Source organism: Agrilus planipennis, unplaced genomic scaffold (genome assembly GCF_000699045.2).
Source record: "Agrilus planipennis isolate EAB-ADULT unplaced genomic scaffold, Apla_2.0 scaffold117, whole genome shotgun sequence".
Classification (NCBI taxonomy): domain Eukaryota; kingdom Metazoa; phylum Arthropoda; class Insecta; order Coleoptera; family Buprestidae; genus Agrilus; species Agrilus planipennis.
This window is the reverse complement of record NW_020438912.1, coordinates 275,204-291,142: the sequence shown is the minus strand read 5'-3', so window position 1 is coordinate 291,142 and position 15,939 is coordinate 275,204. Positions and strand designations below refer to the sequence as shown.

Genomic DNA, 15,939 nt, shown 5'->3' with positions numbered 1-15,939 from the left:
TATACGTTTCGAATATCTGATCAAATAAGATTTCTGTAAAATAAAATAAATTGGTTTATTTCAATAAAATTAGTAGATAGATTTACATACATCTGATGGTATTTTAAGTCAGTTACTTTCAATAATGTGACTACTTACGTAAATCATGTACTTGCATGGCGTTTATAAAAAAATCCGGAAGAACGTTAGCTTTTTAATGTAGAAACATGGGGGTCGCAAGGTTTTCTTATTCTTAAATTACAAAACTCGCACTTACGGACGTTTCGCCTCTAGTTCTGAAACTTTTTCATGATAGGTTTTTTTAGTTGTATATGTTTTCAAGTTTCAAATAGTTCGGCGGGTGCAACTGGTACAACATATTGTGATAAAGAATGATATTGAATATAATAGCACAAAATAAATGAAATAATATTAAACAGAAAATGACCACGTTGAATACAAACCCATAATTTGTAGAAAATCTTATGATGTCGTAGTTTAAGGGAAGTATTATGCCACATTTGAATAAATATACAACAAACGTTTTCAATAAATCAAATATGTATTTGAATTTCGGGAATTATGATATGACGATTTAAACAGTTAATATGAAATAAATTAGAATATAGAATGAATTTTTATTCTTAAACAAACCTAACTTTACAGTTCCACCATTTGCCTAATGGAATTCAACTAGTAAAATATCAAAAGTACCTAGGTAGTCTTGTTAAACAAACTTATGTTAGTTATTTGATAGAACGGTTATATTTTAAAATTTTCCCAAAAGATATTAAATTTTTTCTCATGAAAGTCACATGCGGTATTCGTAATGATGCGCGAATGAGGTAAGGTGTTGTATACCCTTTGTGCGCCCTTTAGAGCAGCCCACGAGGCCCACACAAGGCAATGTCGCCGTTCTAATAGGAGTCGTAGCTATACCTCCCCGAAAATCTATAATTAATACAGTAATTCTCATTACTCTGCAAGTATGTTAAGTGAATAAGTAAATTTAAAACAATAATTTTTTAAAGTATTTCAATTTTGGATATTCAAAAATTCCAGCATAAGTCCGAACCATCCTCGGAAATGTCTACAGCGTGCTGATGAAAACCAACGCGTTTGCAATTGCGATTCACGCCTGACTATTTCGGCACAATACTTACCAAGAGCAGGTTGTTAAAAATAAATGTTTCAAATGCGATGATAAAATTATAGGATCGAATGAAAAAATGATAATGAAACTACAATTTATCTGAATGTGATAAATATTTATTTTTCATATTTGAAACGAACCTCAACTGGTTTGCACGAATTTATTTATAAATACACAGTTTCTTAACGTACCAGTTAAAAATATTTGTACATCGATTCTGAAATAAAAACAATTCAAAATACTTACAGTTAGACAGTTTACAAATCTGATAACAATCAGGTCTTGGATAGTACTAATAATAATAATGATAATAATAATAGTGATAATTTGTGTCTGATGATGCTGTTGGTTTTATCATCCGTTTCTTTTGTTTTTGCAAAATTCAAAGGACTTGCGTGATAATAAATATTTTAAAAGTAAATTTGATTCTTGGTCTTGTACTATATAATAATACAACGAGGAGGGGATAGTTTTGGCTTACGATAGACCATTCTCGTAAAGACATGCACAGGGTGTTTTTTTTAGCCTACCTATGTACAGTAATTGCCACAAGACCTGCACGAAACAAGTAGCTGATGGGCGATTGTAGTTGACACAGTGATTGATAAATGATAAGGAAACGACTAACAGATTCAGCATACGGTATAATGACACCAAAATGCACATTCTCCTTTAAAATACTTGCTATAATTTATTATTATTATTTTTTAATATTTACAACGATAAAGCTACATACTCTGGCGTTGGCCAATGTCGTCGATACTCTTATTTCTCTCAGCAGTGTACGAAATTAATGTTATCATTAATATAATACATCAAAACTATTATAATACATTGTAAGACTTATATAATAAAACACAGCAGTATCGGTGGCCGGTAAAAAATGCCGCTCCTACAGCTGTTGTATCACAGAATGCATTGCCCCGACCCCATAGCCCAACCATACACATCATTTAGAATACAAAGGAAAACAAAAACAAAGTACCGAATATTACTCTAAACATACCTGCATTTACTGTATTTTTATTAATTTACCAATTCTTGTTGCGGTAAGAATATAGGTACACTTGTTTTCAAATATAATGTAACACCTTATCAGGCCAATAAGAATGCTACTGTTATTCTCGCCTTTTCACGTGGTACAAAAGTAATAAATATAATTTTGGAATGCCCCGTAGAGCTCGCCACCCGTCCAAAAAGATTGAGCAATACAGTTATGAAGGTGTAGTAGTGTTAAAAAAATAACAATATTTAAACGAGAACATTATTCGTAATTTCTGTGTGCAGTATTTCTAGCACTATCTTCTGTGACCTTAACTATGCTTTTCTTAGTGTCCGTGGAGCATCCTACATTTATTACGTTTGCGCCACGTTAAAGCGCGAGTACTGTATTTTATTCAAAGTAACTATAATGCGTCCAAAGAATTGACAGTCTTAATGAACTTAATATTAAAAGAAGACCCGAAAGATCTAGAACGATTGATTAATTAGTTATTACGTATTTAATTTTTCCTTTCTTTTGTACACAAATCGCAGTTCCAATTTACTTCCTAGGTAAATTTTCTTGTTGCATTAAATTCGACGGTTACGGCTAGGAATCTTCGCATATTGTACGAAAGATAGGTAAATAATTATTTTTTATTATTTTCTACACTATAACGAGTAATTAAATAAAATAAATTAATAGTCTGAACGTTATCGACAATACGCAAAAGAAAAATACGAACAACTTCCACCTCTTTAACATGTTTTTTATTCAATGTTATTACCTATCAAAAGACACTGATGATTGGGCTACGATTAGACTAGTTTCATTTAGGAACAGAACAAAAGGTGGCATTTTGTAGAGTGTCACCCTCTACGCGGCCAGTCCCTCGCGGCTTGGCGGTAATAGTTCCTCGCGCGTGCTTTCAGACGAAGTTTTCCGTTCGAAATGCAAATCCCACATGCGTTCCGGTTCACGACTTGGAGGCCGCGACTCCGGTCGTTCCGGCGAACCTCCGTGAGACCGCATGGGCTGAGGTGGTGGATAACCGAAACCCAATAAACCGCTGTATTTGCTTGCATTCGCCAAACCGTTCTGCGGACTTTGGAGTGGATTCAGTTCATTTATTGGCTGAAACGAAAGAAAACGGAAATTAGTTCACCGGAAAAGGGTTTTCACCCGGGTTAAGTTCAAACTAGGAACGATATAGAATTGGTAAAATATATAAATGTGAATATTACCTTATGCTGAATGCCATTAAGGAATGGAGCCGGGAGGTACGGGTAAAAGAGATCTGGCCTTCGTTGCAGAAATTCGGAATCCTTGGGAGTCATCGGAATGGGAGGAAGATCTAGAGACATGCGCCGTCCTCGTCGCGATGCTCCATTGCTCCACATGTGCGTACCCATGTGAACCTACAAACCGCAATATCACCGTTAATTTCATCCCTCTTTGATAACAATTGGTCGGTATACGACAAGAGGGCTTACAGAGAACGAGTACAACGATAACTTCATTAGAAAAGTACCTACATCACAGTTTTATTTGACAATTGTTGGGAATTTTCAATTATCAGAAAACTGCTATGGTGCATCTTTCTAGTACATTTTTGGAATTCCGTATGAATCTAACATTCCTTTCATTATTGTGTATATTTATTACTTACTTCCTTCCGTTAGAGAATTTCGATTAGATGAAAGTATTTAATCTAAATGGATACAAAGCAGTACGAATGTGGCGTTTCTATTGACCAATACGTTTTCCTGCATGAATGTATGGTGGAAAATGATCATTATACTCATTCTTTTAATGAAGATCGAAATGGATCGGCATTAGTAGTAAGCGCAAAAGCTGTAGCGTACCTTTAGGTTACCCTTGGTAGTGAAGGCCTTCTGGCACACGGTGCATCGAAAGGGCTTATCCCCCGTATGTGTTCGCATGTGTATCTGCAAGGCCGAGCTCGACGAGAAGTTCTTATTGCACACGTGACACAAGTGTTTACTGTTCTGTAAGCCTGCAAACACACACACAACACACGTCATGAAACCCGCGACCAGCAAACGTTAGTGCAAGCATGTACAAAAATCGTAAAGACAAAAGGTTAATATCAGACAAATATGTATAATATACCTATGTATATGTATGATTATGACAACAAAAATACAAAAATTAAAGAAGTGACGAGATGATAACGGACAGTTTAAAAATATTACATTTTCATTTCTAACTAAATGGAACAATATTTGCAAACCTGATTGTAATGATTTCATTCATTATTATTTATCATTATAAATTACGAACTACTTACTGGGGGGCCGTTTTGGAAGGGGCATCTCAGTATCTGTAGGAGCTCTCTTACTCAATTGATCTGGGGATGGCTCTTGAGGAGGAACAGGCGGAAGAGGTTTTTCAGACTCGTGCTGTGAAATGGGCGGCGGTGGTGGTAGAGAGGTTTCCCTAATGGGTAGCTGAGGCGGTTCCTCAGGAGTATGCTGCGAAGGAGGTTTATCGAACATGTGCTGCGGCATATCGCGAATTTTATGCGTCAACATATGTTGTTTCATGTTACCCTGAAAGTAATCCTGAAATGGAGAAATTGTTCTGCTTCTGTACGGTAGTAGCACTCATATTTCTAGCTTTCTCATTCTGACAAAAATGCGGCTACCGTAGGAAGAAACAAGATATAAGGACTTCAGACCGGCAACCAAGTTTGCATCCTTTTCTTTTCGTTTATTTGAAGTATCACATTCGTTTATCCAAAAAAGGATTTGTACATATTTTAAACGTTAATGCAAAAAAAAAATAAGAATGTTCAACTTTTAATTGTCGGTCTGCAAGGAATGCTCAACATACTTTTGCCACGGCACTTATTGTCATAAAGATGTATGTCAATGACTGTAAAGATGGATTCTTAATCAAAAATAGACCGCGCACTTCGGCGTATGCATAACTTGAACCTGGCCGAGCGCCAGGTGCTAATTCGAGTTGAGACATCTCGTCCCTTAACTATTGTGTCTCCCAAAATAGTATGCCTTTTTTTAATTCAGCCATACACAATTAAAAAGTGACCTTGAAGAGGAGTCATTCACATACCTTCGTCGAAAAGCCTCTGTCACAAACGCTGCATTTAAATGGCCTCTCTTTAGTATGACTGCGATAGTGGATTTCCAGGGCCGAGTGGCATGCGAACGTTTTGAAACAGATATTGCACGTTGTATTTCCTCGACCTAAGGGTCATAAAAGAGCGAAATTAAAACAAAAAAAAACAAACGAGCACACTCAATAATTACCTGCAGGATTTACTAAGCCCAGCGGACTAAAAGGCGTAGACGTTAGAACGGTGGAGGTTAGCGAAGAAATTGCTGAAGATAGCAGAGGTGTGGTGGGTTGACCTGGAGGCAAAAGGGCGAAATTGGAGAAGAGCGACGTTTGAGTAGGTATTGGCCCGGGACTAGACATAGGAGGTTGCGTCGAGCGAGGTGTGAGATCAAGTGCTCCAGATGAGTTCGTTTCCGAAGGTGCTGGACTATTTGGTTGCTGATTTGAAGGAGGCCGAGGAATCTAAAAAAAATGACAATCAATTTAAATGCCGTGGAACACAAAGATTATCTAAACGTTTAGTTTACCTGGACGGGAGTAGATCGTTGGTTGGGAGACGACCGTATTTCAGAACTTCCAGGACTTGTTATTCCTGAAGGAGCAGGAGATTTTTCGCCGTTTTGTACAGGAGACGTGATGACGTTTCTAGCACATAGATCTTCAGCAGAATAATTTACAAGTGAGGACGTTAAATGTGAAGAAGCCATAGATGTTTGAAGATTATTTTCTGATGCGCCTGGAGAAGTCGAAAAATTATGAGGATCATTCGAGCTGATATCATCGTCATCGCCATCGTCATCGTCGCCTCTGCTTTCCAAATAATCTTGTTCGGATTTAATATCAGATTCTGAACCGTACCTACTTAGGTGGAAAGGTAAACTTCCTGGTCCTAAGGGCGATAGTCCAGGCAGAGGAATATTTTGCGAAAAAAATGGATTCATTGAATTAGACAAGGAGGCGAATGAACCAGGTGATGGAAGATCTTTTACTTCAGCTGCCTGAATTTGTTCGGGAGTCAAATCTGTTGGTTCGCCAGTGTGCAACCGTATGTGCTGTTGAAGAACCAGCGCATTCGTGAATTTCTTGTGGCACACTGGACATTGATGTAGTACTCTCATTGGTGGTTTAGCCCTGTGAACGCCCATATGGGTTTTTAAATTTCCTTTCGTAGTGAAAGCTCGGCCACAGATTTTACATTTAAACGGACGTTCGCCTGTGTGTGTTCTATAGTGCATTTGGAGTGCACTTTTACAAGACAGAACTCTGTGACATATTACGCACTGATTAGGATCCGTAAGCTTGTTTTCTATATTATCCACTAACTGCTGTAGTTTTGTGGTTTCCGACGTTTTGGTTATTTCAATTAGGCTTTCCCACGAGTTGTCATTGCTTCCAGGTCTTGGCAATAAATTAGTATAAATAGCAGGATCTTTGGCAGGATCAACATTGTGTGTGAAGGGTCCTAGACTACCGGATGACGCGCTGCTGGCTGGCGACGATTGATTCGCAAATAAAAAATTAGATGGAAGTTTTTGTCCAGTTGTTATGCTTAGCGGAATCGATACAGAGTTGCTCTTATTAGAAAGATTTTCAGGTTCTTCTTGCACGTTATCGTGATGTTCATTTCCTATGCTACGTCGCTCCATTTCATCGGTACTGAATTTGCTATCCTCGCTAGATTCATCATAGGGCGAAGGTGAGGGGTACCTTTCCGGTTCCTGTTCATGTTCGTCGGTTTCCATTTCGTGCTTTGGTTTCATTTCATCTGCGTTTATTTTATTGTCCATTTTAATGTCCCTAATTTCTGACGGAGATGCAGACTGCCTTTTTTGATCTTGGGTTATGTGAACTGGTGTAGGCGATCTAATCGGTTTACTTAAGTTTTCAGGGGTATCTTGCTCTTCCCTTTTAAGGAACAACGGATGAGAAGTAAACAGCCGTAAAGCGTTCTCTGGTGGCCGCTGTGGTGATGGTTGCAGTCTACTATTCATTAACTCTGGAGGCGGAGCAGGTGGTCTGTACATCGGTATTGACGACGAAGGAAATGGTGGAGCTCCTGGGAATCCATGAGGAGGATGATGAGGAGGGCCGCCAGGTGAAAGTGCTGATTGTTGTCCTAATTGTGCTAAAAGTGGCGGATGGTATTTGTCTAAATGCTCTGGTACCGGGTTGGGATTCATTTTGATATGAGGAAATTTAGCCGCATGTCTTTGAAAGTGCACCTTTAGGTTTCCTTTAGTAGTAAAGCGACTACCGCACACATTACACTTAAACGGTCTTTCACCTGTATGAGATCGGATATGTATTTGAAGAGCAGAATCGGAACCGAACACTTTTCCGCAGTACCGACATCGATGCTTGAAGAACGGCTCGTTCCTCCCTTTATCGTAAGATAACGAGTCTTTACGCCTAAATGCAATATCGTCAGCTAAATTATTTGCTAATAAACCTTGACTGGCGTTGTCAAGAACTTCTTGGGCTCTCTTTTGTAACATTTCCAAGGTGTTGGGCTCGTCTAACGAAGGCGGGGGTTCATTATTATGAGTGATGATAGTGGAAGCTAGCGAAGAAGAAATGGAACACATGGGTTGTTGCAATTGAGGAGGAACTGACGTTGGAACTGATATTTCAACAGGTGACGATTCTACTGGCGGGGATTGCTGTATGCTGGGTGCTTGAGTAATTGGTGGTAGGGGTGTTGGCGTTAGATCTTTGGGTGGCGGTACTGTTGGAGGAACTGGAGGTGACTCTACTGGAGTCGGTTGCCTTTTAATGCTTTCTGGATTTGGTGGAGGAGAGGTAGAACTATTAACTTTGACTCTATTTAAGGAGAGTTGTTGTTGCAGTTGGTTAATAAGTTGAAGTTGAAAGACTTGCTGATGCTGCAGAGTGAACAACGTTGATTGAAGGACAGCTAAATCCTGCAAAGCTGCCTCGTTATCCGAATTATTGGCCATCGTTGTGGCTGCAAATTGGGCTACTGCAACTTTTGTATTTTGCAACGCTTCCAACGTAACATGGCCTGCTGCAGCAGGAGTTGGAAACGGAAAACCTAACCGAGGACCTTCTACATCCTCCGCAGGACTACCACTTATACTATTATTATTTTCCGTATCTTGACGATGTCTTCGAACTTGTTCAAGTCTTTTTCCGTTAACCTCTTCATCATCTTCGTCAATCTCCGAAACGACCATGTCCTCTGGGTCTGACTGAACTTCTATCTCTTCAGACTTCATTGCGCACATACTGCTGTGTTCCATGAACTCCTGTACATCGTCGAACTGTTCTTGGCACCTTTGGCAAATTAAAGGATTTCTTTCGGATAATTCCTCATTTTTCAGGGTTGTTCGTCCATCTTCAATTGACGTGACGTCCCCTACAAATAGATAAGGAACAATGAATTTCTAAACATTGTCATTAGACTTTGGGAAAATCTAAGAGGTATTTTAAGGATCAGCTAGCCCAGTTTTATTAATTCAGGCGTCATATCGTGATTTGACGATAGAATATGGGAGGGGGGAAACCTTACTATAGGCTGAGATATTATTAATGAAATATGAATAGAGAGGGGACGAATTCGAGGGGAATTTGAGCAGGCGCAAGTATGATAAAGTACCGCTGGCAACCAGCCAGGATAGCGGTTATGACAGTTGGGAGGAGACTCAGATTCATAAATAAAACACACTTGTTGCACTCTCATACTCTCCGCCTTTAGAAACGCCCAGATAAGGGGTACCCCATCCATCGCCAATTGTTCATTCATTCATTCATTTATTATTCCCTCACTCCATTGTCTTCTTAATTACCGTGAGAAATTAAATTTGAGACCGGTTTTCAAATTGCTTATTATTTTTAAGGAACGTGCTCCTCGTGTTCCTCATCCAAAGTGTAATCAAATTGATACCAACAGCAATAACTTATCGCATATACCTGTGTTTGTTAATTTATCTAACCATGGTATAATTTGCTATAAAATTTAGCTTTGTTTAGCTAGAGGAAAATAAGGCAGTCAAAACGCTTCAAGTTTAGAAAGAAAATAGTACAGATGTACCTACTGTTGATGTTTGGATGAAGGAGATTGGTTTGGAAGTCCGTACTGTTTAACGTATATTGAAAAATTGTTTTAATGCAGTTGGAATATAAGTATGAAAATGAAATTTCAATCAGGCTAATTACGCTTTTGTGGGCCTACTACAGGCCTAACACCTGTTTGCCCCAAGCTGCAATAACTCATGAAGACTTACGAAGAATCATATCATTATCGGTTGGTACAACACCCCAGTTGTTTACAAAAAACATATTTCAAGAGTCCTTTAGACTTTAGATCTTTAGAGCGACCAGGCGATAGTCACGTCCCGATTTAGGAATAGTTTTATAGATTAATGTTGCATTGCACAAAATCCAGAAGGGATTCCGATTCCCATACACTGTCCTTCATAGTTAAAACGTTATAACCTTATAGTCTTGCTGGATTGTGTAATCAAATATTATGGTTTGCCGCGTTTCATAGTTTTACAAGTTAATTAATATATGGTTCTATATGCGTAAGAGGTTTTGTAATTTATGTGGTTTGGTTAATTTTTGTGGCATTTAATTATGTATCGCACATCGAGTAGGTACCTGACATAATGATGGGGGCATATTTGGGACACAATACCGGCAGCATACATACGGCTCGATGACATTATAGAATGACATAAATATACAGCTTGTTTGTCTCTCTCTCTTTCTCTTGAAACGTAAGTATAGTATATGTACCCGCATTATGAACGGTTGGTTGGAATTGTGCCCAAGCGGTCAACGCATTTCCGTCTGTCTCATTCCTTCTCCGATTTTTCTCCCTCTTTCATTATATCCATAATAAGCCCATTATAAACTCATACTTACGACGACATAGGTAAAATTGTTTGAACATAATGCCTACGCAATAAACATATCCCTGCTGTAGAGCAAGGTAAGTTACCTACGTGTGTTGGTAGTTATAGTCTTAAGATGGATGGATGGATAAATTCTCAAATTACGTCGCGCATTCAAGATGACATAAATGTAAGTGGGTTCACAATGGAGTAGATGACAAATAACCGGGAGGGAAAATATAAAGGAAGTCGTAATATAAGGGAAATGTCAACGTCATCATCGTGAGGTGGAACATATTACGTTTGATTAAAAAAAAAAACTGTGGGGGAAGTCGTGTAACTCTTAATTAGTCAGTTCTATTAAATGGTGGGAAAATGGGGAAAATAAATCAAGTACACAATTTGAGAGGAAATTGAAAGAATCTTTGATAACTAATCTGACAGAAGACGTAGAAGAACCTGGAAGAATTTGATGTAAATGAAAGCACTAATCCAGTCAAGCATAAAGGGCTAGTCAGAAGTATATTAGAAGCAGAAATGGGAACTAAGAGGAGTACAGAGGTAGATAGACTTAAATTAGACAACTTTTCGCAAATATTTTATGATCTAGGATGTTATACTTTTAGAGAAATGCGATTAGCTCGGGATAGGCAAGAGTAGAGGTGCGTGTCCTACCACTCTTAAGACTGACGATCCTATGAATATAATATGACAATTCAATCAGGATTTCGGAATACGTAAATAAAAATGTAGTGGGAAAACAGAACTTGACTTGAACACTGTGGAAACTGATGAGCTATCTATCAAACTAGTTCAATTTATTTCAATGTTTTCGGTGGTCATTTTAAAAACAAAAATTTCTTTTTATTATTATTCGACGTTAGTAGTAAAAAAGAAATAATGAATACAATAGGGCAATTCCTGAAAAGGTTCTTCAAAGCATTTTCTCCTAAAGCTGTAGATATATTTATACCTTACCGTCTTTTCTTTTTCTGACAAAGCTACTTATGCATATAAATATCGGTATATTAAGGAGTATAATAAAAACGATTTTACGTTTTCAAAGAAGCAGGACCGATTTTTAGTAGAATCCTTGCATCATCGATATCTGTCGATGACGAAAAAAAAGAAGAGATGCTGGTTTCAGAGTACCTACCTAAATATGCAAAACGGCTTTTCGCTTTGATTCCCCTTCCCGTATATATATCGAATAAACGCGAGTATCTGAAGTGAAATACCTCCGGGATTAGAGAAATGTAAAATGTATATGAGAAGTAGATATCTATTTCTATTTGCCATATTCCGGGTCGTAAACTTTGCACTGGCGGCCATTCCGTTTTATATCGAACTTCGAAATTGAATTTTCAAACTCAAACTCTTGAGAAGCTCCTCTAAAGGCGTGGTTAGTTTGGCCCTGTTTCGACTCTACATTTCAACGAAGAATAAAAAGATGCTGTAACAGGGAGGAGGGAGCCCAAGAGATGAAATCGGATAAGCATCTATTAGCTATACAGTTTTCAAACTGGAGGGTGCACTTTTATTGTTGCTTTGATATGCCGCCCTTATTTTTTTCTCCAAATTGCATTAAAATTGAACCATTCATAACTATGAATAGGAATGAATAAGTGCACGGTATGTAGGTCAAAATATCGAAAAGAAAATTAAACTAATTGTTTTAATTAAAATTTGAACAAGATTTCAACTAAATTTCCATAAAACTTGTAAAAGGAGTTGATGATATTGGACAAATAAATAATTATAGTAGATACTTTTTGCACTGAACCTGAATCCTTATAAGTTGGTAGTTTTGAAGTAGATACTTCCATGTTTTATAAAAGTTATTGTTACAAATGCTAAACATTTTTGATATTAATTTTATTTTCGTTAGTAATAATGTGGGTAAAAAAACATATAAGTGCCAAATATTATTTTTGAGGGTGTAGAATTCGTGTACGACTAGGATCAATAACATGGTTATTTCTTACAGTAACATACGTATGGGGGTTTATAAAAGATTATGCGATGACTATGTTGATATGATAGCTAGCTGTAGGGTGACAGACAAATGGTCTAGCTCACTGGCTCGTGCTGCCTGATGTTCCCGTTTCCGTTTCCATAAAGCTGGAAACAGACTGCTGTCATAACGATACGTACCGCTCACTTCCCTGAATATTTAACCAGGCTCTTCCTGTAAACACGAATACAGGGCCGTATCTCATAAAAATATAGTTTGAAGTCATAAATTATTAGGTGGTATAATTCGATTGATTTTCCCAAGGGACACATGCAACATCATTGGAGGTAATGTGGGACTAACGTCTTCAATTTTCAACAAACATTATTTTTATTGAATATTTTATTATCATGATATTTGTGTCGGTGGTTTCGAAAGAAAGCTGCATACTCTAATTTTTTCCATAGGGTGTTGTTTACAGACAAATTTGCTTCACACACGGGACAGAATTTTGACTTTTCACAATAATTATTTCCTTCGCGATTTCAAGAATTGTTCTTGGTGAATGTGTGGTGCAAAATTTTTGGTTTTTGGTTGTAGATACAGAATTTATTAAGCAGTAAGATATTTGCTAGACACCTATGTTACCAATCCACGCACAGGACCGGCTTCGGATTGTAAATTATTTTGATTGTCTTAAATTCAATAACTCAACGTGCGATTGTTTGTTACATCTAGTTTACTATCTGGTTTATACCCTCTAATGTTCGGCACTTATTTACATTACATCCTGTGTAGATACAGACAGATTTTGATAATCTTTCTAAGCCGACTCTGTAAAAATAATTCGTTTTCAACGGACCACTCTGTCCCTACATTTGTCGCGCGATTCCTGTTTCTCATAACATCGTTCCTTTTATTGATTTTTTTATTATTAAACGGCTGTTTTTTCACCGGTTTCTTTCGTTTAAGGTTTCAGTCGCAGCCTACTGTGAATCACCAGAAGTTTTTATTAAAATATTTCCGCGACACGAGAACTCAGCTGATGACGATTTGGAGAATGATCTGTCGCAGATGCAGTTTTCAGTTTATGTTATTTCGGTAAACAAACGGTTGGTGATGGTGGTGGAGACTAGACACACCGGAAGCATTCGAGGGCTTCGTTGTCATTCACCCTAATTTCATCTCATATGTTGGCTGCTACTGATTTTTTTTTGGCCTATTTTATCATATCTCTGGAATGATAATTATAATACAATGAATTTCGATTTTATTAAGGATTATGTTACAATAGTTTACAATAGTTTTATTGAAATTCGTACCCGCTTTTTGTGTAATTCAATTACGGGGTCATCACCAACATATATATAGGCATATGCATACTTCAATTATTATAGGCTCATTAAGGCGATCACCATATGTCACCTTTGTACGTACTTTAACGCTGTTTGCTATTGTGCGAACCCCATAAAATTAACGACAATTTCATTTAAACTATTACATATCGAAGCCATAAATTATAGTTTACATTTTGCGGGGGTGTGCAAGTTAATAGAGGTTGATGGTCAGTTACACAACTGTCCTTATATGACCAGTTACTATTGATACGATGGACAGGGGTGGCATAAGCCGATACAAAAGAACTTTATGGATTTCTCTCAAATAACGATAACCAACAGCAGATGTTTCTCTTTTTTTTGTTCTTTTTCTGAAGAAGTTCGTTTGCTTTGAAATGCATTTAATGGCGGCGATATTTCTATGAATTTCCTTGTACCACATCATATTTTGTAAAGATAGACCGGGTACTCGGTTTCGGAAACGGTACCCGACGGATCCTGGACTTTCTTTTGTATCCGGCCAGGTACCGGATATTAATGACTCTGGGTACCAGAGAAAGTAGAGAGAACAACCGCGATCAATAATAATTTAATAAGTATAACAAAACCTACCTAATAAAAATTGGTAATTAGGATTGTATTGCGATAAGTCGTTTGTCCTAATTTGTCTTATTTATTGATTACCATACCAAATTGCTTGTTATTTCGATATATTTCTTGTATTTACTATTTCTGGTGAACAAGAGTACATCGGTATGGCCGAACTGTCACAATTTTTGTCGCTTGTAGGTATACAAGGGTTTGATAAACGATAACTTATTGTTAGTACGATTTTGTCACCTTGCAGACTTTTAACGTTTATAGGCTCGTTTTAATAGTACATCTCTAGAATTTTGCAAAAGATGATGCAGCGCTTTGATAATTGTATGTAAATCCCTATATGTTTGTTCATAATTCCCTTATTGTATATGTATTTTTAAGAACTGAATGTTACTGAGAAGCCAATCATAAAATAGTTTCGATATTTTTTCAACATTAGTTTGAGTTTTAATTTTTTTTTCTTCTTTTATAGTATCTTCGTAGGTGTAGAAAAAGTTCATTAAGACTGTAAATATTAAATTCTTACGTTCTCATTATCAACTTCATAATATTAATAACTTTAATATTATGGTCGTAAATTTTATGATTACATGTAGCTGTTTAAGCAATACTAATTCATCGGTTGAGCTTTTTTAAAGCCGAATGAATAAATTAATTTATAGGTATTTCGTCCGGGTCAAATCATCTTATGCCGATCTCATTAATTAATAACAATCTCATTATAACGATTAGAAAACTTGTAAGGCTGTAGTGTCGTTAACGTATATATTAGGTACGTATACGGTGCGGTCTAGATCTTTTTTAATTGATATTTTATGAGTCTATAAATAAATTTCAAGTTCAAGTCTTTTTTCGATCATCTTCATTTTTATATATTTCCCAGGGTCAATCACATTGACCTTATGAATTTAATTAAAATCATTGTAACGTATGTTCTTGATAACGTTTACTTTCAGAAAAAAACATTCACAAATTCTCTTTAATTTCCATGTTGCTCAAGTTAATAACCTACTGACATGAATATGTATGAACTGAAACAATAAAAGCAAGATCATTCCCATTATAAACAATTAAAATTGGGTTGTTTTCGTTATGGTGTGAAATGTAATTTATACACAATATTGTAAATTAGGCACTTCTTCTGCTGAATAATAAATATTAGTAACGTAGTCAGTGAATGAACTATCATTGTTGTATATATACTTCAATTAATCTTGAGGTCAAGGATTTTACTTTTCATTAGTTAATTCACACAACTTTTTCTCTTCCTTTATACAATTTTATATCAGGTTTCGCTTTTGTTCACAATTCGTTAGCATGTGTAAATTCTGGAACCATCTATCGGCCTATGTCAATTTTTGAGAAATAAGCTTTCAACTAATTTCACACGTCTCTCAAAAGCGCACAGGAACGGTAAACAGGAACGTAAGACCTACTGTGAGCTAACCCTTGCATTTTAATTAACATTTAACGATAGAGAGACCACGGTAATTTAAACATTAATAGAATGGGGCGAATAATGTCCTGCCATCTGTTGAGTATAACATGAACTACAACTCTGAAGTTCCTTAACTCTGGCGCTCTTTCATAGCCTAAAGCTTAAGGCTGCCGTTATAATGCAGAGGTGTAAGTCCTTCTTTTTGTCTTATTTAAATGTTATACACCAGGAAGGGTGAACAAACTTTTACTAGGCGTTAGATTAGTCAGTGTTTTAGTATTGTCCACTGGTACGTAGAATACCTCATTTCTTTATCGTTTTCTGTTTGCTTTTGCTGATAAGGTACCACACCTTTCCCTGTGCAGTAACTATATCCCAATTTTATCATCATCATCATCATCATTAGGTCGTCAGTCCTAAGACTGGTTGGACACGCACCTCCACTCTTTCCTATCCTGAGCTAATCTTCGCATTTCCCTAAAACTAGAACAACCCACATCCTTAACTATTTGCGAACAGTAATCTAATCTAGGTCTAC

The 15,939-nt window shown here is 36.9% G+C and overlaps 1 protein-coding gene across 3 annotated transcripts in view; it reads right to left on the bottom strand.

Moving 5' to 3' along the window:
- Nucleotides 1-1,305: 1,305 nt before the first annotated feature.
- Nucleotides 1,306-15,939, bottom strand: part of LOC108737499 (homeotic protein spalt-major) — a 141,953-nt gene continuing 127,319 nt past the window's right edge. The window contains exons 2-8 of one of the 3 annotated variants that reach the window (XM_018470367.1): nucleotides 5,744-8,592; nucleotides 5,408-5,678; nucleotides 5,211-5,344; nucleotides 4,426-4,699; nucleotides 3,980-4,131; nucleotides 3,359-3,532; nucleotides 1,306-3,248 (exon numbers count right to left, since the gene is read on the bottom strand). In XM_018470367.1, the coding sequence (XP_018325869.1) occupies nucleotides 2,991-3,248; nucleotides 3,359-3,532; nucleotides 3,980-4,131; nucleotides 4,426-4,699; nucleotides 5,211-5,344; nucleotides 5,408-5,678; nucleotides 5,744-8,592 (4,112 nt within the window). In that variant the 3' untranslated portion in view covers nucleotides 1,306-2,990. The remainder of the gene's footprint in view (nucleotides 3,249-3,358; nucleotides 3,533-3,979; nucleotides 4,132-4,425; nucleotides 4,700-5,210; nucleotides 5,345-5,407; nucleotides 5,679-5,743; nucleotides 8,593-15,939) is intronic. The other 2 variants (XM_018470368.1, XM_018470369.1) reach the window with 2 other exon arrangements.